Source organism: Cydia fagiglandana, chromosome Z (assembly GCF_963556715.1).
Source record: "Cydia fagiglandana chromosome Z, ilCydFagi1.1, whole genome shotgun sequence".
Taxonomy (NCBI): domain Eukaryota; kingdom Metazoa; phylum Arthropoda; class Insecta; order Lepidoptera; family Tortricidae; genus Cydia; species Cydia fagiglandana.
In genome coordinates, this window is record NC_085959.1 from 28623290 (window position 1) to 28642958 (window position 19669).

At 40.7% G+C, this 19669-nt stretch overlaps 1 protein-coding gene across 1 annotated transcript in view; it reads right to left on the bottom strand.

Moving 5' to 3' along the window:
• Positions 1-19669, bottom strand: part of LOC134678462 (GTPase-activating protein) — a 36099-nt gene that overhangs the window by 5158 nt on the left and 11272 nt on the right. Inside the window, exons 2-12 of the mRNA XM_063537036.1 lie at positions 18915-19035; positions 9589-10396; positions 9141-9253; positions 8619-8811; positions 8186-8334; positions 7763-7979; positions 6111-6314; positions 5380-5523; positions 4830-4924; positions 1681-1791; positions 466-602 (exon numbers count right to left, since the gene is read on the bottom strand). Coding sequence (XP_063393106.1) covers positions 466-602; positions 1681-1791; positions 4830-4924; positions 5380-5523; positions 6111-6314; positions 7763-7979; positions 8186-8334; positions 8619-8811; positions 9141-9253; positions 9589-10396; positions 18915-19035 — 2292 coding nt within the window. The remainder of the gene's footprint in view (positions 1-465; positions 603-1680; positions 1792-4829; positions 4925-5379; positions 5524-6110; positions 6315-7762; positions 7980-8185; positions 8335-8618; positions 8812-9140; positions 9254-9588; positions 10397-18914; positions 19036-19669) is intronic.

Sequence of the window (19669 nt, forward strand, 5' to 3'; positions counted from 1 at the left end):
ATCCGGCCCGCCACCTTATATCGCTGGTCATATTCTACACATTTATTCGAAAGACTGGCTTTGAATAAATATGCAAATTACCAGCAATATAATCTAAATTAGTTTATTTATTAAAACAGATATTACCTACATAACAAAATAAAAAAATCATAAATCTAGCCCTAAATTAGCCTGAGACATTGTTCCCAGGCCGCTGGCCGCGTTCCCCCTCTACACAGCGAGGCTGAGTTTTTGTGCAAAACAGGGGCAGCTCGTAGGTCGCCAGACACCCAGTCTAGTTTGGTAGAAATTTCTTTTACTAGTTTTTTGGTGTAAATTTAGTATGGATTATGGTGGGTAACAAATAAATTCGACCAATCATAGTGTCGCATCGCGTATGTTTTGTCCCTCACGGAGGCACGCGTATACCACTTTTATAGGATCCTACCTTCTATGGTGAAAACAAATAGGTGTTTGTGTAGGTACCTATTTGGAAAATGTTGTTGGCGCCGAGCGGCGCGCCGGCGGTGGGGCAGTCGACGGGCGCCACGGCCAGCACGCCCGCCAGCGGCAGGCGGTGCGCCGCAGCCTTCGCTCCGCACCGCGACCACGTCAGCTCGCCGCTGCAAACACAACACCATCGTATACATGCACGAACCACTCGCACTTGCCAACCGTGAGCTGGATGCATAAAGTTGTAATATGATACTCGCATACAAATATGTACTTAATAGTGTCCACTATTAAGCCCGCTTAGACGCTCCAACTGCAAACAGTCTGTTAAGCGCTTGGCCCTTATTCGTTCACAATTAAACTTAAGTCCTCTGCGGCTACTGAAGTATAACTCGACGACCGATCTGTCCTGGTCGGTCGGGAGTCGGGACCCTGCCTATGAAGTCGATGGTCCTGGGTACGAATCCTGGTAAGGACATTTATTTGTGTGATGTGCGCCTGCGTCATGGGCGTTTTCTATAGTTCGTTTTTTTAGCATTAGAAATAAGGTAAAAAACAATCTTGATGTGTCTTTTAATATTTACAATTCATCGTTTTATTCAAATCATACAATTACATAAACCATGAATACAACTAAACCTAATAGAAATTAAAACTTAAGTCTTTTAATTGAAAAACACATTTTAAAAATAAGTTACGGCAAACATGTACCAATTATGAATCTAATACGATCTTCTGCTTTCATAAGTAATAGTTTTTAATTTTTAATTAAAAGTTTTTCAATTAAAAGACCTGTCAAGATCGCTTACCTCCTTGCAAGTTTTTTCTAATGCTAAAAATACGAACTATGTGTATTTATATATTATGTAAAGTCGTATCGTTACCTGAGTATCCACAATACAAGCCTTCTTGAGATCACTGTAGGGCTTAGTCAATTTGTATAAACATTGGGATAAAAAACCGGACACTTGCCTAATATTACTGTTTATGTATTATTATTATAACTTACAAATGTAAAGGCGAAGTAAATCAGTTATGCTTAAGGCTGGAGTGTTTAGCCACAGAGGATGGACTGACATTTGACTGCTTTATACAACCCTCGATCATGGCGACGTTTACCGTAGATAAGCAAGAGTTGATAGGCGGCGCTGTGCTTGTGTGAGTGTAATTACACAGCGCGATAGTGTGAAGTATGGCTCGGTAGTAGGTCTGACAGGTGATTCGGTCGTGGTTGAGTGAAGTGAGTACCTGGTGAGGCGGAAGTGGCGCCGCTTGGCGTGCGCCTGCGCCGCGCGCGCCCAGCGCCGCCGCGGCGACCCCACGCCGCCGCGCACGCCCTCCGACCGCTTGATCATCGTCCTACGAACACAAACCCGCAACGCTGTAGCAAGCCCGCAAACGAACACAACACATTTCATCTCCACGTTTACACAATATAACACCTCTATCTACGCCACTCACCCCGGTCCGAGAACCTTGGGTCTAAATTAAATGTTTAACTGCTTATTTTTTGGTTCATTCAAGATATGTATTTATTTCGCAACACTGGAATGTGTGTTTTGTAGATACATAAATATCTATATAGGATCAACAGGAATATTAAAACAATAGGTTTATTATCAAGGAAATTAATACACCGACGTCACGCACTGCAGTAAAATGAAAGCAAAAAAAAGTGAAATACTTATTGGAATGGTAAGGTTAGCTGGGGCTAAGTAAAAATGCAAGTAGAGAGTACGAGCTCTTCCTGCGAGGGAATGTATATGTTTCCCCTATTGAGCGGAAAGTGCATCCCTAAGTAAAGTGTTTCTGTCCCGATCCTCTACTTGAAGAATATCCATACTTTAATATAATATAATCTTATAAAGGCGAAAGTGTGTATGTCTGTCTGTTACCTCTTCACGCTTAATCCGCTGAACCGATTTAGTTGAAATTTGGTATAGAGATAGTTTGGGTCCCGGGGAAGGACATAGGATAGTTTTTTTATGCCGGAAATCATCCCTGAAGAGAGTGCAAAGGGGGTGAAACTGAAAGATGTTAGCAATGCGCGAATTGAATGATTGCTATTAGCATTATCCAGGCGCTATACCTACTTTAGCTGCTGTCACCAATTCCACGCAGATGAAGTCGCGGGCAAAAGCTAGTAAAAAATAAGGTGCAAATTGCAATATTTACAAATCAAAAGCAAACATATTATCTATGAAGATCATATTTGTAAGCTTTAAACACAAATAAAGTACAATCGTGTGCACTGTAAGCAACCGTGAGGGCAACTCTTCGTTGCCTTTTCCTATGGGATCCCGGGACACAAGCTACCCTTCAATATGCATATGAATAATCATTTATTTACAAACAAGATTATATAGTGGTATTACTAAAATAAATTGATAACTAGCTTAAATCTAAAATAGGCCCTTGAGGCATTGTACCAAGGATGCTGGCGGCCTTCCTCGCTGTATCGCAATGCTGATACGTTGTACGACAATATGTGCATATTAACGGTACTAGATGCTACATAGCAACGGTAACCCAATAAGCCGGATTTAGTCTTGATCAAGAATAGTGAATATTGAAAGAATAATAAAGACACATAATGTTACCCTACGCGGACTTAAGTCGAATCTATAATAGGGGATATTACTACAACAGGCAGACGCGGCGTGGTAGTATGTTTCATACGGTGTAGGGACGAATATTATGCACTAATTACTGCCACGTAATTTTGTACTTTCATTTCACATTTATTTAATGATAATATATTTGTCCTATATCTTTGTCAATATTATAAATAACTACGAACATACGTAAAATCCCATAAGAAATGTACTGAAAATTACATTAGAACCGATCCCGCGTCAATGTCACGCTAGTCTCCATTGCAAACTTTTTAATGATATCGATATGAACAACACTTGCTAACTGTGGCAGGCACATTTGTTGCTATTAACAGAATTTCTCAATCTAGTTCCTAGAGTTATAGAGTCAACTTTAGTCAGGTCACTATTCTATAACAATTTTTTTTTTACTTTAGTGCTTTGTATACCTAAGTCTCCATTGGGTTCTCTTATTTATCGCTGAAAATGGTATGGCCGATTATCACTCCTCAACTCACGTTTCGCGTAATTTTATTTCGCCGAACTTTCATTTCCCAACTTATCAAATTTGTTTTTTGTATTTGCCAACCTCATAGTTACCAACTAAACATTTGGTCTGTGTTTTATAATGTCAATTTTCAAAATGCCACCTTACATGTTGTAGAATGTTTTATTTGGCATAATATACACTTAGTTGTTTATTGTTTACCAAATGTTTTAGTGAGTTTTTTGTAATACCTACTTTTTTTATAAGAGTTATGTTTTATTTGTTTTTTATTACAAAAAAGTCGGTTGCGGTTTGCTCACGGTTAACCTAACACGCTCCTCCTCGCTTTGCTCGTCGTCGCACCTAACTGGACTCTGTCGCATATGAGATTTCTGTTACTATAGGTATTTATTATTCAAACCTACCACTATCAGTGTCGACTAAAGTCGCAACTCATTATTAGCATATAAATGTATTTATAAATTTAATATTTCCAACCAAAAATTACTTAGGTATATATCCTTTTCTTATTTGTAACTTGCCTAATGTATGAAAAGAGAACATCAACGAAACATTATTCCTTCAAGAGTTGTTCGACCAAGTGAACGATTAGACAAATGATAAGTCTCCCAAAAGTTTAGAGGCATTATAATAATCTGCTTTACAATAATTCTACCAATTGAAACGTTGTCATACAAAAATTTGCTAATCGTTAGTTGTCAAAGTGAAACGTCGGCGAAGTGTTGGTTGGCAAATGAAATTCGGCCAAAAATAGTTCTGCGAAAAGGCAGAACACCCTCCATTGTCTGAACTATATATGAGAGGGTAAGTAAATAAGAGGAGTAAGGTACTATTAATAGATACTGACTTAGTAATGCATACGCGTATCCGAGTATAAAAACAAATTTAGTTTAGTAAGTACGTCAGTTTATTTGAAATAGATGATTATGCATAAATTCTTCTAGTACAAGCATACCCATGTCACATGTATAATATAAAATTCCCAATGTTTTCAAATCGTATACCCTGGTTGATGAAAATGATTGATACCATGAGAAGATGAAAGAAAACAAACTAAAATGCTGTGCAATTTTTTTATACCAAAAAGCGTTTATTGTATCTAGTAATGTATGTAATGAACAATGTGAATCATACCCGTATCTGTTCCGTGTGAGGCACAAACAAAGAAACATGTAGTTAGAAGGATTGTAGATAGTGTGTAGGTAGTAAGGAAGGATGGTACAAAGTGAAGTTAGAAGAGTTGTGTACGATGTGTAGTGTAATGGGGGGCGTTGCGGGGGGAGGGCGGTACTTACCCCTCCTTCAGCAGCACGGGCGACTCCTGCACGCTGCTGCTCTGCGTGTCTGAGCTCGTCGAGATTATCTCCAGGAATTGTTTTATTGCTTGCACCTGCGGGGAAAACTGCCTTTCAACAATCGTGCGGTAGTGTTTTTGTAAATAAATGACTAAAAATTATCATTATAATTGAGAATATATCAAACGAAAAAAAGTAAATTACCACAGCTAGTCACTAGGGTGTGTTCCTCAGTAGGTATCCATAAATTAGTAAAATAGATATTAAACGCAACGCAATCACGATGCCACTATTAAGGACCATAAACGTCACCTTACGTAAATCTTTGTTTAAACCGACCAGGTACTAAAATGAAGCACAAAACATTCGCATAGCAGTTAAGAAACACTCATTTGTTTTGCAGGAGACTTAATCATGTTTTAAGGGATCTTTTCACCGTTCTGTATATCTGACAAGGATACAAATATGAGTTTTGCGGTTGATATCGATTAGACCAAAAGAAGACGGGTTATTATTAGGTAGGTATGTATATGAAAAGCAAGTGTCATACGTGTCGGGGAGTGCAGAAGCTGCGGTAGAGCTCGGCCATGTACTCCTCCTTGCAGACCTGCTGCGCCGAGCGGCTGCTGACCAGGTTGCCCAGCGACTGGATCGTCTTTGAGATCAGCGTCAGCGTCCGGTTCGTTTGCGGGTCCTGCCACAGCCAAACACTTAAATTACTATCAGAATTTCAGATTAAAAGGACCTCATTGCACTTGAATTAAAGGGAGGGTCCCCTAGGCTCTGTGATGGAAAGCCAAATTTTATCTTAAAGGTTGGTTACTCTTCGCGCACGATCGGAGCGTGCGTTCCTTGACCGGGGCTTTAAAATAGGCAATTTACTCAGTTTAAATAATTAAAAACTTTGTTAATTTATGTTGCTAATTTCGTTTTAATTGAAATAAACAGTAGGGTAAATCGCCAATTACTAGCCACCGGTTAGTAACTGGCCACCTTATACTAAAAATGCGTTCTAATTACCTATAAACAGAATTCATTTTAGTATAACGTTCCAAAAACTAGCTGCCCTTCAATAAGTAGCCGCTGTATACTCAAATGAATTCTGTGTACAGGTGATTAGAATTCATTTGTAGTATAAGGTGGCCACCTTATACTAACTGCCTAGTTATTAAACAGTGGCCAGTAATTGACGAATTACCCAATAATATTGTTTTTTACGTACCTAATGATAGTACTACTTGGTAGGTGTTGATTGATGTTTATGTAAGGTATGCGACTTACAATTTGTTCGGTGGTAAGGTCGAAGAGCCTCGGGCCGAGTATGGCGGGCGCGAAGAAGCGCAGGAAGATGAACCCGGAGACGACCGAGTAGCGCACCTCCGCGTTGTGCGGGAAGTGCCGCGCGGCGCTCTGCCGCAGCGCGTCGAACAGCCGGCACATCACCGCCGGGCACATCGCGTACGACGACGTTATCGAGTCAAACACCTGATACAATCCTTAATATGTACTAACATATTTAGGGACAACCTTACAAATACATACCTAGTCCCCAACTAAGTAAAGCTATTACTGCGGATGCTACGGAGGTTAGACGATGACATCACTCTGAAGTGCGTGTTGTCACTCGTTTAGTTTTAGTTTATAAGTGTAGATTAGTTTTAAGTCAGGTACCCACTGAAAATCAGCTTGCCGTGGCATTACGCTGATTTGGGATCCTGTTTAGCATCTTTATCTACACACATATCATAAACTGTCTATGATGCCTTCAAAATTCGTAAATAATGGCCCACATTACGATAAACTGTTTTGTTACAGCAAATTTCTTATCTGTGAAAATGTGGTAATAGCTTCATTACTATATCAAAATCGATTTGGTAATGCATTTCAAATTTCGAACATCTCTGAAAAAAAAAGCAATTTGACTTGACCCCTATTCTAATATCAGTTGAGATAACGTTTTATTCGAAATCAAATGACAATTGCATACAATATTGACAAATCTCGCATGTTAGTCGGTATAGGACGATATGGTAATCGACCCCGACTCTAGTTTGTCTCTGAATTAAAAAAAAAAACTACGGATGCCTGACGTGCGTGAAAAAAGTTTTCATTTGTCGCCATTTGACGTACAGTTTATCTTTTAATTAGTTTATAAGTAAAAAATAATTTATTTTGTTGTTTTTAAAGGAACTATAACAAAAGTTTCGTGTAAAATGTGCGATAAATATACTTCGGAGACGCCATCTCATATCCGCGAGTTCCGTCAGAGAGCAAAGTCGGCTGTAATATGAAGTTAGTGAATATATCATACAAAGTTTATAATATGTGTGTAGATAAAGCAGTGTATGTAACTGTACATAATTAGGCATTAAAACACTCGTGTGATACTATTATGAAACTCATTTCATTCGTTTCATAAACCCACACTCGTATTTTAATGCCTTTCATTATGTAGCAGTCACATAAACTACTAAAGTAGTTTGTGTAATTTGTATTGTGTGTTATTCTATACCCAGATGTTAAATAAATGTATTTCTTCTTCTTCTTACATACACATTTTATATAAATCATTTACTAATAAATAATACAAATTTATGAGTTTTATAACTTTGTTTATAACATAACTACCACAATGTCCATTACACAGTTACCTTTTTAATACCCCACAGTTTTGGACTACTTCTCACTGCATTGTTTACGAACTAAGGGCATTAAATAAGGGTTTCGTAAGCGTGTGATAAACATCTATAAAATAATTCAGAGACAATGAGGGCAGGTTTTTCTTATTGCTTATTACTATGCATAGGATGTTGCGTCGTCTCTGCGGCTCTAGACGAGCAAAAGTTGCGTCAGTTGAAATCGTATTATTTGTGAAGTCGGAGGGAGGTATCAGACAAGAAAATGTATGTAAGCGGCTCATTAAAGGTCCTTACCTTCTGTACATAGTGGTTGAGGTTGGCGAGGTTGGGCTGGACGGCGGCGGCGGGCTTGACGCGCGCGGGGTCGATCTCGCAGGGCCGCCGGTCGGCCAGCACGGCGGCCAGCGTCGGCCGCAGCACCGAGCGCAGGTACGCGGCGCCGCTCAGCCGCATGGCTTCGTCCATCATTTTGGACACCAGCGTGTTACCACGGAATATCGTCGTCGCGTCCCTGCGCACAAGCAACAAACAATACACTCTGTGTACTAACCCCGTAACGAGGGCCACGCAACGCACGCTTTGAGCGTCGATGTTTAGTGGTCGCACTAATCATTTAAGAATAAAGGATTGTTCAACCACTTCTTGGTTCGGTTACTTACAATGTATTCATAATCTGTTTTTTGTTATGTAATTATGGGGAATATGAATGTAACTCACGTGAGCACGGATATCTCCGCGTCGGCAAGTTCCCGCACGACGGGCACGATGAGGTCGTGGTGCGTGAACAGCCGCACCAGCGGCTGCGCCGCGTCCGTCTTGCTCGCCACTATCTCCCCCAAGATGTACACCGCCGACGTGGTGATGGGCTGTCAATAAACATTGCCATTTAGCTATGTAATAACAATATCTCCGAGATGTTCTTCCCGTGAAAGCTTTTTGTCGGGGGTGAAGGTAATCCTCATAGGATTGACTGACAGTAGTCAGCCTGGTTTCTGGCAGCATGCCTGACTCGGCTGAAATTGTTCCTAGTAGTCAACTAACTAAACCTTCCTACCATGTGAAGAGGTTTGTATCAGGAAACTCGGCGCTTTCGGTATAGGGATTGTTTCGAGGTGCGTATTGGTTGGTAGTAGCGCGGGTGGGTACCAACCTTCTGTGTGACACTCATAAGGAAGAGCTCCTCAAGGCGGCGGTAGTGTTGTATGGGGAAGACGTGGTCGACGGTGTACTGCAGCAGCAGGCGCAGCGAGCCGAGCGCGGCGCCGCCCGCCGCCGACAGCCGCGTGCCCGGCGGCGTGGCGCCGCGCGACGCCGCTCCGCCCGCGCGCGCGCTCAGGAAGAACCTGCACACAACTCACGCTTGTGATGGTGTCGCTATAAACAGCTTACATACTGCAATAATGTAAGTTGAGTCTGGGCTCGTACAATTGTAATTTGAACGTTATGGCAATTTTTGCATGATTTCTCATTTTATGTCGTTTATATTTGAAGATTTTTTTGAACTTCTTGAATATCTAGGTTTAAACTGTGCGGATTTCTTATATGACGTACAAAAATCTGATTACAGCCATTGGTTGGTATTTTGGAGGATATATTAGTTAGGTATGATTGGTATATTTGGGGGGGGGGGTAGTGATAAGAGTAGGAATAGCAGTGCATGTGGTGTAGTTACCAGGCCCTCGGCGCCGGCGCCGGCTGCCGCAGCTGCAGCCGCACCTCGCCCAGGAACACCGGCGTGGCCGCGTCGTGCCACACCGACACGCGCGCCTCGCTCGCCACGCCCGCCTGACATATTATCACTATCAACATCTCTAATATTGCTTATCCTTCAGTCAAAATAAACAATTAACATTCAACTTTATTAAAACTTAGAAGTGCTTTTGTGTACTGGGACATTCCACGAGAATGTCGCATACGAAATGCAGTTCTTCTAATACTTCTCAAAATGCTGAAATAGCGATGTTTGGTCTGCTATATATGTTAACAGACCTCACGACATGGCTAACAAATTTGCAGTATATCCTCAAGCTTTACGCAGTTGAATGAACTACGCTAACTAAGGCAAAACCATTTCGTAGGCGACGTTCTAGTGGAATACCCCTAGTCCCACCAATACCCACCGATTGAGAGCCATCCTTATCTTTCGGGTCCGCCTCCAAAACGAGATCGAAGCAGAATATTTCATCAAATTGAGGATTAACAGTTTTCTTTTTGGGTTTAGTGCGTCTTTCGACTCTTCGCCCGTTCGAATAAAGTATGGTGACGAGAGCGAAGGGATCGCACTGTCCGTTTTTCGTGGTGAGCTCTGAGCATTCGAGAACCCGCAGGCGGATGGTGTCGGGTCCCTGGCGCGCGGCGCAGTGCCGCTCGGGGTCCGACCAGTAGTCGGCGGCGGTCGGCGAGGGCGACGTGTCCGACTCGGACATGGCGTGCATGGGCGGCTTGGCCCGCACCGCCCACTGCGCCCGGTCTTTCAGGCTCTCCGAACGAGAGAGCGACATGGCGGGTTCAGTCGCTACGGCGCTCAGGAGCTTTTTGCTAGTCGAACTCGAACACGAGCCGAACCGCATGTTCTCCTTACAGTACTCCGAAAGCCTCCCGAGATTCTTTCCTTTGTTCGCTTTGGACGGGCAGTTATCCGCGCCGGGGTCGGGGTCCGGCGGCTTGGGCTCCATGCGCAGCCGCTTTCTCGAGTCCTCCAGCGACAGCTCGATGTAGGCCTTGCCCTGCACCTCCGAGTCTGCGTCCACGGGCCGCAGCGCGAACCAGTGGTCCTTGTTGTTGTACCGGTGCAAGTCTTCCCTTTTGATTGCCACTTTGCCGAGCACTCGGTCCTGCTTGAGATGCTTATCCCGATCGAACACGTATATGGAAAGGTATCGAAATCTACGTGGTACTTCGAACTGGAACTCTTCGCCGAAAAAGGGACTGAAACAACAACATTCGTATGTTACACTCGGAGAGTAATCTACTTAACAATAAACACACTTGTATTAATGTATCCGGTATCTCGATAAAACATAAACAGTCGCCAGTCTAATAGTTGTTATACTTAATCATAACAATCGCAATAGCAACAAAATTAATTAAATTATTAGTTATTCAAGAAATCGCATAGGCAGTGTCCAGGCCGGCAAGCTCAATTAACGATTATTATATTAGAAAATAAGTCAACAATAAATACGAAATGTTTATACATTGCTGATGCCGATTTCATGGTAGTGGTTGCTTCGCGCGGCGATGACTCATTAATATTTAGAATTCGCTCAAATTACAACTCGCGTGCAAGAGGTAACACATGACTCGCCTCGGTATTTAAAGTTTTAAACACAGCCAATAAAACAGAGTAAGGTAAACCTTACATTTATTTATTACCTACATATTCAACTCGCAGTTGCAATAAACGAAATGAAATTGTGGATTAGTGTTTTGACAGTACTAAAACTACAATTCACCTTATACCAACGTAGGTACTACATACAACGCTTATACACGAATTATTTCATTTGTTTTCGTTTGGTGAGCTATGGGTTCCTATGTAAACATGTTTTATAAAGTACGGCGCTATATCCAGGTATAGAAGTACAAAAAGGAGTTAGACGAAGAAAAGTCTGCAAAGATTTTGATAGCATACGCAATCAAGTGTTATTTATACGTCATTTCATATAAGTTTGACGTTTAAAATAACACTTGCAAGTTGCACTGTGTGATATCAAAATCGTTGCAGTCTTGTCTTGGTCTAACTCTAATATAAGACGAATTCAACAATTCACATTATGCACACAAGCAATCGATGCAAGGACATTATTTACTACGATAGTGTCAACTGTCCAAAGCATCAAGCGGCAATATTTATTAACGGTGACTAGTAAGAGTTAAACAATCGTTATCGGGTTCCAAGTGACAAGATATTTATTGCGGAGTCGTAGTCGCGGACGCGTGGGGCGCCGCCCGCGCCGCCGAGCCGCCCACCGCGCTAACTTACTATTGCAAAATTAGCTGCTCTGCAGACACGTGCTTTCCTTTCGTTATTCCTTCTTGGCAGAATCGAATGCTAATGAGATTGCATTCGTATCGCCAATTTTTAACTGCTTTGTCAACGAGGTCGATTTACAAATGTCAATGTGTATATGTTTAGCATATTAGCTCTTCATCCTATCATATATTATCACGCAGTACTTTCGAGCATTTTAAAAGTTACCCATCACATTTTTAATACTTGGCTTTTTGTAATCAAAATATACTATAGGAATGGTTGGATAGCAATTCATTAATTATTAAGTATCAAATGAAGATACTTAGGTAATCCACGGCACAAGACACTCTCAAGCTGTACCTCAGATGGGCCAGAGCAGGCGGCACTTGCCCACCTGGTCTGGCCCACTTGCTGCACAAGTGTAGCCGCCTCAGCAGTGAGCAGCAGCCCGCCTGTCAGAGCGCCCATGTTTGCCTCATTGAACAATCAGTAGGACTACGCGTGGGCTGTTCGCGATTATTGTGAAAGCTTCAACGACCAACTTACTTATTATGCGTGTGTTTTACTTCCCGTAGGTACCTACCCTGTTTTATCTATTTAGATAACACAAATAACATTAATAATGGGTCGCGATTTTAATAATTTATTCATTATCCGGTGAGATAAGTATTCAAAACTACATATTTAGGTGAGTTCGTACAAAATATTGACGTGACTAAAAAGTGCACAAACCTAATCGCTTTTTACCCCGTTTTTTTGCGGAGAGAAACTTTATTGTCACCGTGGGAATGAAAACTATAGAAATAATAAGTCAAAGTACATTATTTTTATCGAGCCTTCAAAGCGCTTCATACTAACGTCTATTTAGATGTGGATTGTGATGACATCAACATCGTTAGTCGTACTAATTGTATGGAAAACAAGTTAATAGCAATTTCTTCCGTGGCATTGAAATATATATGTTTTACGTACATTCAGCATCAAATAGATGTGACGGACAAACTCGCCAAATGCATTCAACAACAATTCTGTTTATAAATAAAAACTGGAAATTAGGATGATCAACTACATTTGGCGAACAAAACATTAAGTAGAAGTACATAGTTACTTATGATATATTATCAACGGAGCATTCTGCGATTCAGCATCAGCAAGAGAGTATTTTTCCTTTTAAGGTAAGCGAAGTTACCGCTTCAAATATTGTGAACGTAGATTTAGGAAAAGTTGTGGAGTGCAGTGATGTGTGAGTGCAAGTGGCGTGTGGGTGTGGGAGTGCGCTCGCGCAGGGCCCGCGCATCCGGCGCCAGACCGGTATTTATAAACCGGAGGCGGAACCAGCGCGCGCAGGGAACCCCAGCCAATACATGCGCTCTTATTATTAACCACATACATACTGCACCTAATTGTACAAGATTTGCATACAGTTTCTATCACATTGAATTAATAAATCAAATATTAAAACATTATTTTTTTATAAAATGGTAATCCCTATTATCCCTAAATGGCACATAAAGACTGGACACGACAAAATCCGGGCATGCATGATATGGTAACTCTATTAAATTAATGTGGATTAACAAGCAGCGTTTTTTAATATTTTGTGGTTATCAAACTAGGTACATAATAAAATTACAAGCATAAATTAACAATAGGTTGTCTGTGGCTTAGACCAATGTAATATATTCCACAGTAGGAATCTAAATATTTTAGTACACGGTCTTCTGGCAGTCTTTACCAAATTCTCATGATAATAACATTTTATTATTTTTAATTTTACAAGCCAAATTATACCTTACTAGTCTTATTACATTATCTTTTCATAATAGTTAAAACTTTTCTAATTGTATTAAGATTGAGATAGCTCTGAGTGTTTTAACTTTAGTGAATTTGACAATAATGCCTCCCATATAAAAACGACTTTCAGTGCTTGGAGTCGAAAGTCTTTCTGACTACCTCAAATGTAAAAGAGGTACAAGAAGTATGTTTTTGGTAAGACGACATTCTAATGAGCGTATAACAGCTTATAAAATATAAATAAAATTGATTCCGCTTAAATATGAGCATCCAGCAAAGATATACCAGATCATGCTCTTGTCGTCTTTAGTTCATGATATTGTCGTCTTTAGTTCAGTGCTGCTGCTAGTCGTTTGATACGAAAGGATCGACGGTTCTTAGTCTTATGCTACTGCATCCAATATAATAAATTACTATTTATGTCATTAATTTTGTTAGGTACTTCATTACATTGACCTGACTTAATGTCGTGTGATCGAGTGGCCAAAGGCTTAATAAGGTATGATAATTACTTTGAATGAAACTGGCAAATGAATTCGGCCACACCTATCGGGTGCGGCGGGCGGTGGCGGGCGGCGGCGGCGGCGGCGGCGGCGGCGGGCGACGGGCTAGCGCACTTAAGACGGCCGGAGATGCCGGCGCACGCACATGCGATGATCATTTTACGCGCTGCTATGTTCCGGGACCAATTTATCACTTAAAAGCTTCCGCTTCAAGCAGCACGATTGAGTTCATTTTTTTAACGTTACTAGACGGGAGGGATTTGTAGTTCGAATATAATAAACTTTCAGAGATATATCTGTATTAGAAAATAAAATATCAACGCAGCACCCAAAATAAGTATACGAATACTGGTATTCTTCGAATAAGCACATTCCCGTACCTACCTAGTATCTAATAGTACATTATTGTCGAGGCTCGGAAGTAGCTACTTGCAGGCTGAGGATTCGTTTTAAACGGACGACCTTGGGAGTCCGTTTAATTGAATCCGAAGCCAGCAAGTAGCCTTCCAGCCGAGTCATATATAGTGCTTTTCTCAAAAATGGTGCAAGAAATATAAATATCATATAAATATTTTACAAAACCAACGTTCTTACTTATATATTTTCACAGAAAAAAGCCCTTCCCGCCTTTTTATTTTTTTTATAAAAAAAATAGAAGTGTATTTTCTGCCTAAAATACGCCAACCTATTTGAGACAGCTAAATAGTCGCGGTACTAATCATCGGTTTGGCTGTTTATTGGGCCTGTGCCATCATTTGATATGGTCATTTCAACTTTTAAAAAGTTTGGAACTCGACAAATAATGGAATTTGTATGCAACATTGTAGTCCCAAAATCGAGACTGCAATGTTTTTAACTTTTTAATTTTTGACTAACCATAAACTTCGCGCTTCGCGACCTATTTTTTAGACGCCAAAGTCGACTTTGCCGTCCATTTTTGAGAAAATATTTTTTAATTGGTCATATCAATTAGAGTTTTGTGTTCCGGACTAAATTTGCGTTTCGATCATTCCTATTATTAAGGTTCAATTCATTTGTCTAAATATCGAATGTAACCTAAGTTAGAGTCTGTGCGGAAAGAGAAGAGTTGGGCCCCTATACATTCCACGACTCTTCTCTTTCCGCACAGTACCCGCACAGTATGTACCATCGCCCACACTGTTGTTAACAGGAACGAGTACATCGGTGGACCTTATGCCTTTTATAATAAGGTCTACCGATGTACAATTAGGAGCGTTGCATATAACTTCTTAAAAATACATATGTCCCATAGTTCTTAATTCGCTGACATAAAAGCTAATATGACATATTTTGACGAGTACGAAGTGTGCACTCATATTTTTACACTTATAAATAAGAGATACCTACATAGTTATTATCAATTGGTATGATCGTATATGTGGACATTATGCCAGCAATGCAACAAAGTACCTACCGCCAGTAAGCAGCGCAGCGATGCTGATAAGGTATCGCAAGACAAAGAACCTATTAACGCGACGAGACGTGACATTTCCTTCGATATGATTACCAGAGTGTCCTGCCGACTCCAATCGTGGGTCACAGAGGTCACTAATCAATTATCGCGCTTCCGTTAGTACCTCTTCCTATCAATTTAACTTGTCTTATTTGTAAAGACCGGATTAAACATAAATTGTAACATAAATAAATGAACGCCTACTTGTTGCAGGGTTGCCAGTACATAAATTTTGATTATACGATCCTGTGCCCGCAATTATACGAAATTCGATTGCATTATACGAGTACAAAAAAAAAACTATTATTTTAAATCGATTTTTTAATAACTGGTGAATTTCGGTTTTCACGGTAAGCCCCCAAATTGCGGGGATCTTTCTCTTTTACTCCAATGACAGCGTAATAAGAGTGACAGAGAAAGATGCCCGCAATTTCCGAACTTGGATTTTCGCGGTTATAGTCCACGTTAGTCTACTGCGAACCACGTTCAACGTGTTGCCTCCCTGTCACACTTACGTACGTATTTACAAGTGCGACAGAGAGGCAAGACGTCGAACGTGGTTCGCGGTAGGCCCTCTGATTGGCACACTGTTTTTTGAAGCATTGACAGTAGTTTGACATCGGTGTTTTTTTTGTATCCAATTATACCGATTGACCAACTATACGACATGTATACGAAAATAATTTAATTATACGAATTTCGTAGCCTATTATACGATCTGGCAGCCCTGACTTGTTGGGGATTTTACTTTTAAAATAAGGATGAAGTGAGCTAACCGCGGTGTCCGCTGTTACTAAAGGATACGGAAACATGTGGAGCTTGAGTTTCCGGTCTCTTCTAAGGTTGAAGGATATATGTCCAATCTCTTCTAAGGTTGAAGGATATATCTCATACATATCTCGGCTAAGAGGGGGCATAAAGCCAGGAAAATATAAGGGAACAAAAGATATGGCGCTTCGCGAGAAACTTGTGACGGAAGATATGACAACGCGCGGGTTTCACGAGTTATCTCAATTTTTGCTCGTAACGTCCTCCGGCTATATGTGACGTTATCTATGAAAAGGGAACTTATTGTCGATAGCGCTTACGCCATTATTAACGATGCTCCGATATAAATAGAATGCCGCGCGACGTTGTGTCGCGTAAGCGCCATCGACAATAAGGTCCCTTTTCATAGATAATGTCCCATAATATTACTAACAATTTATGAATCCGAGAAATCTGAAAATATTTTTTTTTATCATACTAAAATAATACTGTTGTGGTATTCAGGGTAACAATATATATGTATTAGAAATTAAAATAAAATTAGATACGTTTTCGCATTTTTTTTATCGAGGCGACTTTAACCTAGTATGGTTTTGGTTGTAGATAGCTCCTAGTGAGTATTGTATTCTTTGGTAGATAGGCTGTCATTGGAAATATAATCTAGTCTCAGTGTAAATATTTTCATGACACTTGCCTCTGTAAAAACGTTTATCAATTGAATACAAACTATAATTATACTCTTTACAGCACACCTCAATACAATACAATAACACAGTGAATATATGGGGCATTATCTATGAAAAGGGACCTTATTGTCGATGGCGCTTAAGCCGCACAGCGGTGCGCGGCATTGTATTTATATCTGAGCATCGTAAATAATGGCGTAAGCGCCATCGACAATAAGGTCTCTATTCATAGATAACGTCACATATTAACTCAAATAGGGAGATTTAATTGATTCGTATTCTATGCGTCTTCTAGTATTTTTTTGCTAAGTAATCAGTAGTTGTGATGATTATAAGCCACTTTGTCGATGTAGTTACTTATGATAGTGTTTCAGAAGTGTTAGTGGCGGGTCGGGTCGGGTCGGGGGTGGAGTGAGACGTCACGCGCGGGATCACGGAGGACGGAAACGCATCCGGGACGTGGGTCGCCGCCGCCCCTCGCTCGCCGCGCCGTCCGCGTCACCGTGCAACCGCGCTCTGCACGACCGACCACTCCAGTCCCTCTACTGATATTCTCTAACCAACTATCATAAATCTACAGGGAGGCCAATGTATCGCATCAATAGATGCTTTCTAAAACATGTAAATTGTAACTGCCTGAACTAAGCTAAAGGGACAGAAATCGTGACATCTTTATCTACTTGTTTAGACTAAATACAGATTTTATAATATCAAAATAATGAAAAAGTAGTCAATTATTTTATATATACAACAAATTTATATTGTACCAAATTAAATGCTGCTTTCAGAAATTGTCAGAAAGCATCAACAAAAGCCTAAATCTAATTAATAGTTATTCATTATTTGTGCCAAGTAGTGTATGGTATGATCCCAATACTAGAAGCTATACTGTAAGAGTCTGGCCCAGGAGATCGGGATCGAAAGGAGAAAACTACCATTTGGAAAGTTTGGAAGGGATCTAATCCGACGCAGTTATACGGGCCTGATATTGAATAGTTACTTCACTAGTATACTTCATTGTTTTACACTCAGTTTATTGACAAGTCGCCCTCATATCGTCGAATAAAGTGTTCACGAAAGTAGCATAGTTACCTATTAATAACTCATGAGAGTTATGACAATGTCGGGCAGAACAGGACTTCGCAAACGAAAGCACCGGACTCAGCCTTTTTACAAGGACACTATTAGGAACTCGAGTAACTTAAAAACAAGTTTTATTCGTGTCATACATGACCCTTACAGTAAGTAGTACCCATATAGTACATTATACCCAAATATATACGACTAAAACAAGGTAAAGCCGTACCTACATACCTACCGTTTTCATCAGTTCACATGTACCTAATGGGAATATGTATTTCAACATGTAACATATAAACGGACAGGAACTACAAACAACACGGAGTACCATCAATTACACTTCATTACCGTAGTAGAGAATCATCGCATTCCCATTTTATAACGAGCAGCGACCGTCAGCATAGTAAGCACCAACCTTGACCCAGTAAATACATTTGCCCTCCCTAATCCGTCATGCGGCGGTCCCGGTGCCCAGTCCGCGATAACACCGGAAGCGAGCCCAGGCCAGGACACGGGAGCCTTTGTTGTGTCCTTTTACATATTCGAAACAACCGAAAACGTCGCTTTTAATAATAGAGGCGGTAGGGGCTCGACAGGAACTTATAAATAGCGCTCACGCAGCGCTATCGAAAACTAATGGAGATACCCTCTCTATCTCATTGTCACGATTGTCTCATTTTCTACAATAAGCACACATTTGCACGGTTATTAACTGAATTGAATAAATAAAAGCTCACCACAAAACAAAAGAAAGCAGGTGTTGTCACCATTTATGGTTAGTTAGCTACCTTTTATCCCTCAGTGCTTTAAGTTAATAGTACATTGTCCAACGAGGGGGGTAAGTGAAATATTGGAAACGTGGGTGTTCATTCGTGATCGTGACAGCCGCATGCTGGAGTGAATTAAAGACAGAATAATAATATATTTTAACGATAACTTTACATTAAAGAAATATAATTTTACATGAAATATTCAATTCATTCGCAAGAGATTCTATGAAGTAACTAACTTTCGCAACTGAAACAGCCAATATGAAAAATCAAGGGTGATGTATTCCCATTTGTCCCCGCCGGGCACAGACAGGAACGGGTTGCTTGAAGTAGACGGATTAGATTCTAATCACTTGATAGGACTCAAAAGTAGTTGTGATAATATGTATACTTACTTAAGAGTCCTCTCCATTGTGGAGGTGCGGAAGATCTCCTCCTGGTCGAGCGACAGCACGCAGTAGATGTCCCGGTGGCACGCTGCGCCATGGCTGCGCGCCGGCAAGTTCTTGGCTTCACCTGCGCACAAACAAAGCGTTCCTTATAAAGTTATATACGTATTATTGGCTCGTAATTTAAGTCTGTTAATGGATGAGTCTTTGAGATTTGAGTAACATATCTCGGAAACAATGCGGAACCGTTTTTATCGTCTCAAGGTGCTGTACATAATCCGTGAGTGTCTCTCTGTTGACATGGACATTAAGTTATGTGAGACGCTCATACTGTTAACCTTAATTACGCAAATGTAGTCCTCTATGGACGCTTATACTGGATCGGACTAATAAATTGCTGCAACGAATTCAAAACGCTTGTGCCCGTTTCTGTTTTCTAATTCCTCGACGTGCTCACATCACTTCTTTTTAAGTCGATACAATCTGACGAATATGGCCTCCCGTAGATCTTCCCATTTAGAAAATTTACTTTTTGGACTTATAAAAAATAGAGAACCCTCATACCTTCATGACAAAATAAGCTTTTCCCAACGTGCTATGAGACATGCAACATGACTTACACACCGCACAACACACTGCATTGGATATTTGTGCCACCTAGTTCTAGTATCAGGTAGGTAGTAGGCTTCACTGAAATTCAGTGTCACGTGGTGTGTCCTAGGATTCACTTCGGGACATCAAGCTGAATGAGGACGTTATAA